At 41.1% G+C, this 12,873-nt stretch overlaps 1 protein-coding gene across 1 annotated transcript in view; it reads right to left on the bottom strand.

The window, feature by feature from the left end:
• The window catches only part of T265_03267 (hypothetical protein), a gene marked incomplete at both ends in the record, with an annotated part of 35,998 nt that extends 23,719 nt beyond the window's left edge, over window positions 1–12,279 (bottom strand). Inside the window, 4 exons of the mRNA XM_009167700.1 lie at window positions 4,803–5,339; window positions 7,431–7,503; window positions 11,934–12,009; window positions 12,270–12,279. Coding sequence (XP_009165964.1) covers window positions 4,803–5,339; window positions 7,431–7,503; window positions 11,934–12,009; window positions 12,270–12,279 — 696 coding nt within the window. The remainder of the gene's footprint in view (window positions 1–4,802; window positions 5,340–7,430; window positions 7,504–11,933; window positions 12,010–12,269) is intronic.
• Window positions 12,280–12,873: the final 594 nt, after the last annotated feature.

Consider the following 12,873-nt stretch of genomic DNA (forward strand, 5'->3'; position numbering starts at 1 on the left):
GGCCAACCCTTGACTTGGCAGAGGATTATGAAGGAGATCACGAAACGCTTGGGTGCTGTCGGTGCTACTCGTCTTCCAGGATGGGGACCGCGTGATCCTCAACGCGCCTGGTTGGAGACACGACAAGTTATGGCTGCCAACCGATGTCCGTGACGTTCTTGTTGTTATTTTCTATTCAGATTGTCGCTCTGAATGCCTGGAGTTGTAGGCACTTCGGAAGGATTGTAGTAAGCTAGCGCTAAGTCACTTCCCCTTTATTCTTTTCTTCGCAAAAAGGGTTCCAACTAAATCATGGTTGTACAGCGGCGGAGCATCAATCATAGAAGCACAAAAGGGATCCAAACGACCGGTTTTGGGATCTGCAATGGGTAGAACCCAGGTGTACCGCATTGTCGGGAAATGGACATGGGTAGCAACAGTGTAAACTGACAACAACAAAAATACAACTGTCCAGCCGTACAAATTTTGATATCTAGCAGCCATGCCACCCAAAGAAAGCAAGAGGGCTAAGATAATGCCAGCTTGCCCAAGTCTAGCCTGGATCAGTCCAAATGCTGAGGTCGAAATTGAACCACAGACCTCCCAGTCCGTAAGTTCGAGTCTTGACTACTGAGCTGTTGTGAGTTCGATAAAGTAAGATGGGGAAAAAGTGGCCAAATGAGGACATAAGCATCCAAAAATGTGCTGGTTAGAGGAAAACAAGTGCCTAAAATTTTATTTTCAAAAGGGATCAGAAGGATATCATGCAAGCATGTTGCACAAACTTCAAAAATATTTTGGTTTCATTCGCCCTGCTGTCTACGGTGAAACACGGAAGTTCCATACGACGAGAAAGCTCAACAGCCGGCTCGTTTCCGGATTGGTTCGGAGTAAAAACCTTTTTTTAAATCTTGACAACACTTTCATTGACTCAAAGTTTTCCGAGGGACAGTCTTGTCAGAAAAGGGATATTGTTTCAGGAATCAAGAATTGCTAAAAGCTTGCCTGAAGATAATGATGACAAACCATCCTTCTAGAAAAAACCCATCGCTCTTATTCACTGAGAATAGGAAATGATCAAGGTGCTCCAAGAATTGAAAACAGAATTGCACGGGTGGATCTGAATATATTTTAGCTTGATTTGATCGATTTAAAGATGCTTGGATCGAAAGAGAACGAAACAGAGCAGGACTTTGAGTAGTTTTCAGTTCGATTAGAGTCCACCCTACCTACAATTCTTGTTCCTCACTACCCAATCCAAAGTGTTGAATTCATCCAGCAAATAGAACTGTGGTCCTCTGAGGCACATAACGAATAGACCGAGAGAAATTACTATCTTTCAATAGTATGTTTTCATATTTTACCGGAGAATCATTGGTTGATGCGTTTATCGAACTATAAAACTTTCTGGAAGGACGTCGAACCAGCACTGCCTGCGGATGCCTTGCCGAATGAGACATCCGCAGGGCTACAAAATAAGTAAAAGATAGATAGATAGATAGATAGATAGATAGATAGATAGATAGATAGATAGATAGATAGATAGATAGATAGATAGATAGATAGATAGATAGATAGATAGATAGATAGATAGATAGATAGATAGATAGATAGATAGATAGATAGATAGATAGATAGATAGATAGATAGATAGATAGATAGATAGATAGATAGATAGATAGATAGATAGATAGATAGATAGATAGATAGATAGATAGATAGATAGATAGATAGATAGATAGATAGATAGATAGATAGATAGATAGATAGATAGATAGATAGATAGATAGATAGATAGATAGATAGATAGATAGATAGATAGATAGATAGATAGATAGATAGATAGATAGATAGATAGATAGATAGATAGATAGATAGATAGATAGATAGATAGATAGATAGATAGATAGATAGATAGATAGATAGATAGATAGATAGATAGATAGATAGATAGATAGATAGATAGATAGATAGATAGATAGATAGATAGATAGATAGATAGATAGATAGATAGATAGATAGATAGATAGATAGATAGATAGATAGATAGATAGATAGATAGATAGATAGATAGATAGATAGATAGATAGATAGATAGATAGATAGATAGATAGATAGATAGATAGATAGATAGATAGATAGATAGATAGATAGATAGATAGATAGATAGATAGATAGATAGATAGATAGATAGATAGATAGATAGATAGATAGATAGATAGATAGATAGATAGATAGATAGATAGATAGATAGATAGATAGATAGATAGATAGATAGATAGATAGATAGATAGATAGATAGATAGATAGATAGATAGATAGATAGATAGATAGATAGATAGATAGATAGATAGATAGATAGATAGATAGATAGATAGATAGATAGATAGATAGATAGATAGATAGATAGATAGATAGATAGATAGATAGATAGATAGATAGATAGATAGATAGATAGATAGATAGATAGATAGATAGATAGATAGATAGATAGATAGATAGATAGATAGATAGATAGATAGATAGATAGATAGATAGATAGATAGATAGATAGATAGATAGATAGATAGATAGATAGATAGATAGATAGATAGATAGATAGATAGATAGATAGATAGATAGATAGATAGATAGATAGATAGATAGATAGATAGATAGATAGATAGATAGATAGATAGATAGATAGATAGATAGATAGATAGATAGATAGATAGATAGATAGATAGATAGATAGATAGATAGATAGATAGATAGATAGATAGATAGATAGATAGATAGATAGATAGATAGATAGATAGATAGATAGATAGATAGATAGATAGATAGATAGATAGATAGATAGATAGATAGATAGATAGATAGATAGATAGATAGATAGATAGATAGATAGATAGATAGATAGATAGATAGATAGATAGATAGATAGATAGATAGATAGATAGATAGATAGATAGATAGATAGATAGATAGATAGATAGATAGATAGATAGATAGATAGATAGATAGATAGATAGATAGATAGATAGATAGATAGATAGATAGATAGATAGATAGATAGATAGATAGATAGATAGATAGATAGATAGATAGATAGATAGATAGATAGATAGATAGATAGATAGATAGATAGATAGATAGATAGATAGATAGATAGATAGATAGATAGATAGATAGATAGATAGATAGATAGATAGATAGATAGATAGATAGATAGATAGATAGATAGATAGATAGATAGATAGATAGATAGATAGATAGATAGATAGATAGATAGATAGATAGATAGATAGATAGATAGATAGATAGATAGATAGATAGATAGATAGATAGATAGATGATAGATTAGATAGATAGATAGATAGATAGATAGATAGATAGATAGATAGATAGATAGATAGATAGATAGATAGATAGATAGATAGAAGATAGATAGATTAGATTAGATATGTGGATAAATAGACAGACGGAACATACTCATTGTCTGTACTCTGCACTTTTAACTTATCACTTCAAGCTGTACTCTTGTTTACTCGATAGTCATGAGCTCTTACAATTCACTGGCCTCTAGAAAGATGCTACCCAAATGGGAGTATTGTTTATTAAATATGGTTTACCTTGTTGTAGTGCAAATTGATCATGTTCTTGAACATCATAGTGTTTATCAAAGTTATGACATCAGTGAGCGTTAACTGACTAACTCCTCTTCAACTCTCACAACGTGCCATCAGTGAAAGTATTAACTAGGTAAAACGTGAATTGTTCTTCGCCTGAAACCTGATATCGGCCATCTTTCAAATCTGCAAAAGAAAACCACTCAAACCCTTAATCTGCAAGCCTTCCATTCAAATCACTTTCGATACACTTCGCCAACTCACTGTAACGGGGCTAGCTCTCGTCGAGTGATGACGCATATAGTTCATATACTTCACGAACGGACTAATCGGTGCCGCCATTCTTGCGGACAGACCAGAACTCAAACAAGAAACCCCACCAACCGAAGCGTCACTGCACAGTCGACTGTTGGCCGCACAGTGGTGAATACTTTGTGGCTGATAAAACCCTGTTCCACGCATGCACAGTGTGTCCACGTTTTCCGCATGCGGCGTTTTGTTGGGGAAAACGGAGAAAATGCGGGATTGGCTTTGTGAACATGAGGAAGACCGAATCTTATGTGGCAGATGAACCCCCGACCAGGGCTGAAGGCAGGTTGCGGTTGTTGTTGCTGTCTTTGTAACTCCTTTGACCATTGAATTGTCCAAGCTGAAATCCACAGGCTGATGATACAAGGAAGTTGGAAATCCGTTCAGCAAATCAAATGATGCATTTCCGGTTGCGCAACGATGTGTAACATCTGGCAAGTTGGTACACAGACTAGAGCGGCATGCAGGATCAAACTGCGGCAGTTCCGATAACTGTTCGGAAAAGGAGGGAAATTGAAATCTGAGGCGCAACGAATCTGACTGAATTCTGGTAATTTTTAATAGTTACCACAAAGAACTGATCAAATACAGAGATATATGTTAGTAGTATGACCAGATTTGAGAATTTTATTAGAGATTTTGTCCTATAAGTGAAGTCAATGTATGCTGGAAATCCGGGGAACATCAAACAGAAGTTATGATATCAGTGAGCGTTAACCGACTAAATCCTCTTCAACTCTCACAACGTGCCATCAGTGAAAATATTAACTAGGTAAAACGTGAATTGTTCTTCGCCTGAAACCTGATATCGGCCATCTTTCAAATCTGCAAAAGAAAAACATTCAAACCCTTAATCTGCAAGCCTTCCATTCAAATCACTTTCGATGCACTTCGCCAACTCACTGTAACGGGGCTAGCTCTCGTCGAGTGATGACGCATATAGTTCATATACTTCACGAACGGACTAATCGGTGCCGCCATTCTTGCGGACAGACCAGAACTCAAACAAGAAACCCCACCAACCGAAGCGTCACTGCACAGTCGACTGTTGGCCGCACAGTGGTGAATACTTTGTGGCTGATAAAACCCTGTTCCACGCATGCACAGTGTGTCCACGTTTTCCGCATGCGGCGTTTTGTTGGGGAAAACGGAGAAAATGCGGGATTGGCTTTGTGAACATGAGGAAGACCGAATCTTATGTGGCAGATGAACCCCCGACCAGGGCTGAAGGCAGGTTGCGGTTGTTGTTGCTGTCTTTGTAACTCCTTTGACCATTGAATTGTCCAAGCTGAAATCCACAGGTTGATGATACAAGGAAGTTGGAAATCCGTTCAGCAAATCAAATGATGCATTTCCGGTTGCGCAACGATGTGTAACATCTGGCAAGTTGGTACACAGACTAGAGCGGCATGCAGGATCAAACTGCGGCAGTTCCGATAACTGTTCGGAAAAGGAGGGAAATTGAAATCTGAGGCGCAACGAATCTGACTGGATTCTGGTAATTTTTAATAGTTACCACAAAGAACTGATCAAATACAGAGATATATGTTAGTAGTATGACCAGATTTGAGAATTTTATTAGAGACTTTGTCCTATAAGTGAAGTCAATGTATGCTGGAAATCCGGGGAACATCAAACAGCTAGTTCATCCTCATTTGCAAACTAATTTAGTTTTTCGAGAGACACGTGGAACCCAGCTGAATATCTCCTTTGTGATGTTTCCAGGCAACGGAATGTGCTGTACCAGGCCGCCTCATGTTTAATTCGCTACGATATTCGAGATATCGCGATCCATGTTTATTCGTGATGCACTACTCATGAGGTTGTTGATAAGGTTGCTAGTCGATGGATTTTCAGTAACCTTGTGAGTAGTGCGTTACAGCCATTTCATCTTTTCTAGGAATCATCAGGAGTATACTTACAACAAAACTACAGTGGGAAGATACGCATCCACAATCTCCAGCCTGGTAGCCTGAACACCTTACGATCGAACGGCTGCATGTCTAGGCTACCAGTCAGGAGGTCTCGAGTTTGAGAGTCTCTGAGTTTCGCGAGGTGCTCACTGGTGGTAATTTCCAGTCAGGATGAATGAGCTCTACAGTGCTTTTCGCCTTTCAGCCTAGATTGGCTTCACTTCCAGAACGAAATCATTTCTTTACATATCCTCAAATAACTGCTGTGAGACTGTACGAGCAACGTTTCCTGTAATCTATAAAGGATTGGCTACCATGATTAGATCATTGCAAAGCAGATCAGCATGGATAAACGCCGATAGATTTACTGGAGAATCAAACTTGAGGCAACAGAACTTCAAACGCCGCATATCTAACGAGTGTCTTGATCGGGCAGACAGATTACGCGGTTTCAATGCATTTTTCCTCACGGCTTATCATGCGCGTTTCACGTTTGCAAGACGGCGTGGGTTCGAATCCCATCCTCAAGGTTTTGAAAGAGCTGATCGAGGTGGTGGACGAATTTGTCTGCCTGAGCAGTATCGGTCCCAGAGATCTAGCCGAATACCATATTTCCACCAAGATTATGAAGGCTACAGTAACTTTCATAAAACTGCATCACCTATGGCGTAGCGTGATGCCAGCCTACTCATCAAGGGTCGAGTTTGCGATATTGTAGTTCAATTATCAGTAGTACGCCTCTTGTGAAATTCCCTAAAGATTCCCAATTGTGTCCTTCTGCTTGTTAGTTCGAACATAACGGTCCGAACGCGAGCGATTAAATCGCATCTAGAGAGGATGTAGCGCCACTCAGCGTCCAGTGACAGAAACAACGTCACGTGGTCACGCATCGACTGGTAACCCGAGTGAAGAGTTCTCAGACGAAAGTTTCACTCAGTTGGTGGCATTTTCCTTCCCCCCAAACTCTCGATTGGTAGTTTGAAAGCTTGATCGCTGGGACGCGAGCGGCTGATCAGCCATTTGATTAATTCGTTCTCAGACGGGTTATTAGGCGAGATGGACCAAGTGGTTAGAGCGCGAATTTACTGACCGGAAGGTCCGTGGTTCGAACCCGACTTCTGCCTCTCGACTTCCCCTGTCTAGGCTTGGGTGACCTGGCAGTATCCCAGCTCCTGTACCTCCTTCGTGTGGCATGGCAGCTAGGCACCGAAAGGATGCTACATCTTAACGATTCATTTTTTATTTTAGACGGGTTATAGCACNGCCTCTCGACTTCCCCTATCTAGGCTTGGGTGACCTGGCAGTATCCCAGCTCCTGTACCTGATTCGTGTGGCATGGCAGCTAGGCACCGAAAAGATGCTACATCTTAATGATTCATTTTTCATTTTAGACGGGTTATAGCACCACTGGAGTTCGAATTAATTTCGAGAACCTGACTAGAGGGATTATCACTTAATATAATTATAAAGGTAATGTGGACTGAGCTGTGTTCAGTATTCACCTTTCATAGTAGGTTTTTGTTAGGCTGATCAAATCACTGTTGTCAGAAATGGCTAGTTGCTAGGTTACCACTTGCATTCCGAGTAGTGTGGAAGAGTTCGCATAGAAGCAACTCACCTTCCTGTTTTGTGCGGAGAACCTTTGTGCAAATCCATGGGCGGAAGGATCATGCATATAGCCCTGGTCAGTCCTACAGAATGACAGAAAATACGCTGGATGGTAAGGAATTAAACGTAATATGACGTTTCTACTCGACGAATGGGAGTGGTCTCAAGTGCTAAGTTAAAGCCGTGCTTAGAGATACAGAGATGTTCAACAACTCAGTTATTTGATAAATGTACACCCAGCGAACTTGAATCACTAAATAAGTAAGCTCCAGTAAGTTCAGTGTTTACGTCGAGGAATCACTAGCTGGAAGGTCCATGGTTCGAACCGAAACCGACATCTGGACCGATGCTGTCTTGGCTTGGGCAGCCTGACAGTGTCTCACCCCTCGTCCTTCCTTTGGCCGACAGGGCGACCAGACGTTGAAGAATGTCACAGTTGAACGACTATTGAGCACGTTGTAGGAGGCCATTTTTTCAACGTCTGCGTCTCTGATGCCTACATCGACTAACATGCTATTCGCTAGAAACCAGTTGGGTTGGGGTATAGGTCATACAGACCGTAAACTATAACGATTCGAACCTATGCAGTGAAGTGTATTCGATCGGGTCGCAAACCAACGCCAAATAGGTAGTGACAGAGCTAATAGACGATCCCTCTCTCTTCTATAGACGACATATTGATATGAATCACCAGCGGGTATTCCTAACGACAGTCGCATTAGGCAGCTACATTTCGAGTGGTCACAATCAGTGAGTGACACTTGTCACTGGACGGTTGTGATGCTATCACAGCGCTATACATCCACCTCATATAGTCAACGTTCATAACCGTTGGACAGCGTTCTTTAAAAAAAAACCTGCAGATTGAGGTAATCCTTGGTGTGCTAAGGACAACAATAGAAATTCAGTGAAAAGTTTGTTGGCACTGAGGAAACAAAAGTATTTTATCATCATCGCCATAATCATCGTCATAATCATCATCGCCATTATCATCATCATCATCATCATCATCATCATCATCATTATCACCAGGAGCCCCTGTAGAGGCTGACGATGGTGCTACGCTACCATAAAAACAAATGGACTTTTGTCTTTATTTTTGAAATCAGAAACTGCAAAGAAGGGAGATGTGTGGTTGAGCGAGGGACCTGAGGACGATCTGCTGCAGGGATTCTGAGTTGTTTACACCTTTAAGTGTTCAGTCGGAGAATCTGGAAGTGAACTGATGCCACAAACGTCACTGACATCGATTGGAAGCCACTTTTTAAAGTGTTTCCAACCAAACGCGGGTGAGGGTCTGTGGGCCTCATCGTGGAAGGTAGGCAGCAATAATACTATCGAAACTCTGCAAATTTTTTCACATCCTTATGCATTGTCATGCGTATTTCCATCTGGCTTTCAGCGCCATTACGCAGGACACACGTAGGTAGGGTCCATAGTTGAGCATGCGAGTCACTACGGATAATATTTTGTGTTTGTCTTCTCTGATTGAAGTTGTGGCAATCTCTTTATCCACATACGTGTCTGTACAGCTCACCGCCACTGACTAGATCACGGGATGTCTTTTTTCTTACACTCACACATCGCGCCACACAATCGGGACCAACTTGACTACACAGTTCACAGTCGCTCCCTAGATCACAGGGCTGGTTTTTTCCCCTACACTTAAAAATCACGACACACAAAGGTGACTCATGTAACATTGACTGTCTACCGTCTGATAGGCGTAGCAACAAGACGTGGTGACAAACCCATGTGCACAAACCTACCCATAGGGAAGCCGAACCCAGTCAACTCACACAGACTCGCGCGCGCGCAGGGAGCAGGAAGTCAGCCAGTCTCCACAAGTCCACGGACAATTATGGAACACGTGTAGCAGTCACACTGTGGAGAAAAACACGTTCCCGCCGTCCGGACTTTCACCAACGAACACTCAGTCGATAGATTTATCTTTTGAATTGCTCCCATTGTATTTATTTTTATACGTGTGGCATCTCACCATTGTCAATTATAATAAACACTTTAGTTGGTGCCGATTCCTTCTGAATCCTATTATGGCTACCCTCACAAATCCGGTGAAGCTATCCGACGCCAGCAGCTCTTCCAAGACATGGTTGCTGAGAAACCCGAAGAAGCCTTACAGTATTTATCCTCGGAGGTCAGGTCTCGCAACCATACCATAGTAAAGACTCTCAGATTGAACTTGTAGCTCAAGCTGACACAAGGTTTTAAGTACGAACTGTTGAGGATATCCGTTCCAAGAACCTTGGCTCCATTCATAAACAGTCGATAGAGCATGTCCTCAAGGCAACCTTAGCCAGGTATCAAGTTAGCTTAAACTCATGTTGCAAAGGAAGAAAGCTACCGAAAGGACCATATATGAAATGAATATATGCTACTATTACTATAGCTTTGGCGAAGAGGAACCTAAGTGAATTCGAATCTAAATCTAAACTAAATCTAGCGAAATACACTCATTTACGAACTAGTTTGGTTTTTCGACAGACTCAACTCGAACCCTGCAGAATCAGACATTCCTCATAAGGTTGTTGAAAATCCGCCGACAGCCCACGACCGGTTTTGCTCTTCCTGGGGCTCATCAGGTAGGCGCGATCCCCGAGCTTCCGTCAACCTTAGGTTCTACTTGAAACCAAATGGCACGAAATTAGCGAATATACACTCATTTGCAAACAAATTTGGTTTTTCGAGAGACTCACCTGGAACCCAGCTGAATCTCTCGTTTGTGATATTTCGGGGCAAGGGAATGCGCTTAACTAATGAGCCTCAGGAAGGGCAAAACCAGTCGTGGGCTGTCGACGAATTTTCAGCAACCTCATGAGTAGTGCATTACGAATAAACTAAATCTACTAGGAAACGTCAACAGCACAGGTGGATCGCTGTCTTCATATGTCTCAGCAAACGAAAAATCGTAAGTTAGAAAATGTTAACTAATTACATGGGATCTCAGGTGATAGAAACTAAATTCCACAACCCGAAGTTATTCTTTACGTTTCGGTGGACTTGAAAATCCATCCTAGAAAATTCGGTTGCAAATGTTTTGATAATAATTAAATCGATAATTAAAAATAATTAATTATTATTAATAACTGTTAATTGATAATTATTATTTAGATTGTTTGTGGGTATGAAACGGAGCTGCGTCGTAATTGGACAGAAAACTGACGTGTTGACGCGAAGATCATACTATACGTCATCCAAACACAGCCATTTAAAAGCCTGTTTCTTCAAAATTCGTACCCACGAGACTCTGAAGTCCGATTGGAAATCGGAAAAACAAACGGTGCAAAAGATTTGATACGGCATTGACGCAGACCTAATTAGGTAACGTTTACCTATCTGTGTGTAACGCTCGTTTAGGCTGGTGGATTGCCTCAGGGCGGTAGTTGATTTCGCAGCAAGTAGTTTACTCGCGAAAAACAATCAGCATCATCAGCTTCAGCGGATGTCGAAACATCGTCACCCTGGACGAATGCTGTTCTCCGCGTCTCCCTTTGGAATGGCAAAGATCGCGAGATGGAAATATGTATGACTGTGCGGAAGCATGTGAAAGAGATTACGAAGATTTTTGGTTGTTTTAGTGCCGCCTACCTTCCACGATGGGGCCCATTGTCCGCACCTGCATTTGGTTGGAAACACTTCAAAATGTGGCTACCAATCAAAGTCATTGGCGTTTGTGCCATCGGTTTATTTTCAGATTGGTTGATTGAGCACTTAGAGGTGCAGAATTCTCAAAATGCTGGCGATAGACCGCCACCAGGTCCCCCTCTCAACCACTTCCTCCCTTCGTTTCAGCTTAAGGCTTCAAATGAAAAAACATGGGCTCTTTGCGTTATGGTATTGAAGCACCACCGTCAACCTTTGCAACAGCTGCTGGTGATGATGATGATGATGACGATGACGATGATGATGATGATGATGATGATGCTGATGCTGATGCTGATGATGGTGGTGATGATGATGATGTTGATGGAAGTAGGAATTGCCTTTCAATAAAGGGTGAGTAAAAAGCTGGATATACTGTGTCACTGCGACTTACCGCGCTGAACTGTTTAGTACTGACCAAAGACTCAAAGGAATGAGCGTAGGAACGAGAAATTTCAGGAACCACCACCCTAGCTAAATGCCGTCATGTTTTCATGGGACATTGAATACTCAAAACTAGATTCTGCGATCATGTGCTCCTGGTCCCCTTTCTCTTCCCCGATTTCTTGTTAATCCTATGCTGTGATACTTTTGATTCAACCTAGTAGTATATTTCGTTTTTCCTTGTTTCTTTGTGAAGCATGAAAACATCACATTGAGGTAGGCCGACACAGTATATGTGAACATAGAAGCAGATGGGATAGATGTTGAGCTATTGAGACTACAAAGGTCACTGAACTGTTGTATGTATGGATAGCATTCATTCAAAGAAGATGAGAGGGTATGTCCGACAATCGCCATAGTTACATGCATAATAAACCGCAGAATGCCATTCATGTAACAAACTCACCCCATATTCCAGCGGGTGGTGAGAGCAGCATGCGGAAAACTGGGCCTCCCGATTCCTTGGGACACTATGCCCTTGCCTACACAAATGTTGATGATTAAAAGTTGACATTCCACATACACTCTGCCATCTCCCTGAGATTTGCCGGTTGCATTGTTTTTTTTTCACGTGGAAAACACTCCGATCCGATCCACAGTAACTAGGACCAGTCCGACTCACCTAGGCTAGTCTGGTAGATATGCAAAGCTCGTTGCCCAGATTCAAAATGTCATGGGCCCGGTGAAATCGATTTTTATCAGGTCACCTGTCCTACGGTTCCCAAGCATACGTGAGACTTACGTCGCAACATTGTTCAAACCTCGGTGCTTTTGGTTTTGACATTTCTGCAAGTAATTGTGCTCACCGAAGTTTTCTATGAGTAACTGAAAAGTAAAGAGGTTGCGATTGACTCTTTATTGATTTTCTGTTGGGGTAGAAATATGGTTGTCAGTGCCCTCAATTAATCAGTGCTTCCGAAGTCTGACTACCAACCAACAAGATCTGTAACTGACGTCGTTATGCCCAACAAGCAGAAATACAAAAATTAAAAGGTATTTTGTTGGTGTTTACCGATAGGGTTTTCTCGTCATAACGTGAGGCCAGTCACACTGCTATTCAGCTCCTTAAAGCTGCAGTCACACTGCTATTCAGCTCCTTAAAGCCAGACGCCTAAGTGTCCATCCACCGGTAAGAAGGTCTGGGGGTCGAAACACTCTGAGGTTCATGAGATGTGTACTACCGATGATTCCTTGGAGGATGAATTTGATGTAAATCGCCTTCCATCTTTTCGCTATAGATTAGGCGCATTGACAGGACAAACTCTCAATTGAATGTTTCCAAACATCCCACACTACTATAAATTTGTGTGTAGTTCAGAGGAAGAATGATTTCACAAGAATTTGCA

Source organism: Opisthorchis viverrini (assembly GCF_000715545.1).
Source record: "Opisthorchis viverrini unplaced genomic scaffold opera_v5_45, whole genome shotgun sequence".
Taxonomy (NCBI): domain Eukaryota; kingdom Metazoa; phylum Platyhelminthes; class Trematoda; order Opisthorchiida; family Opisthorchiidae; genus Opisthorchis; species Opisthorchis viverrini.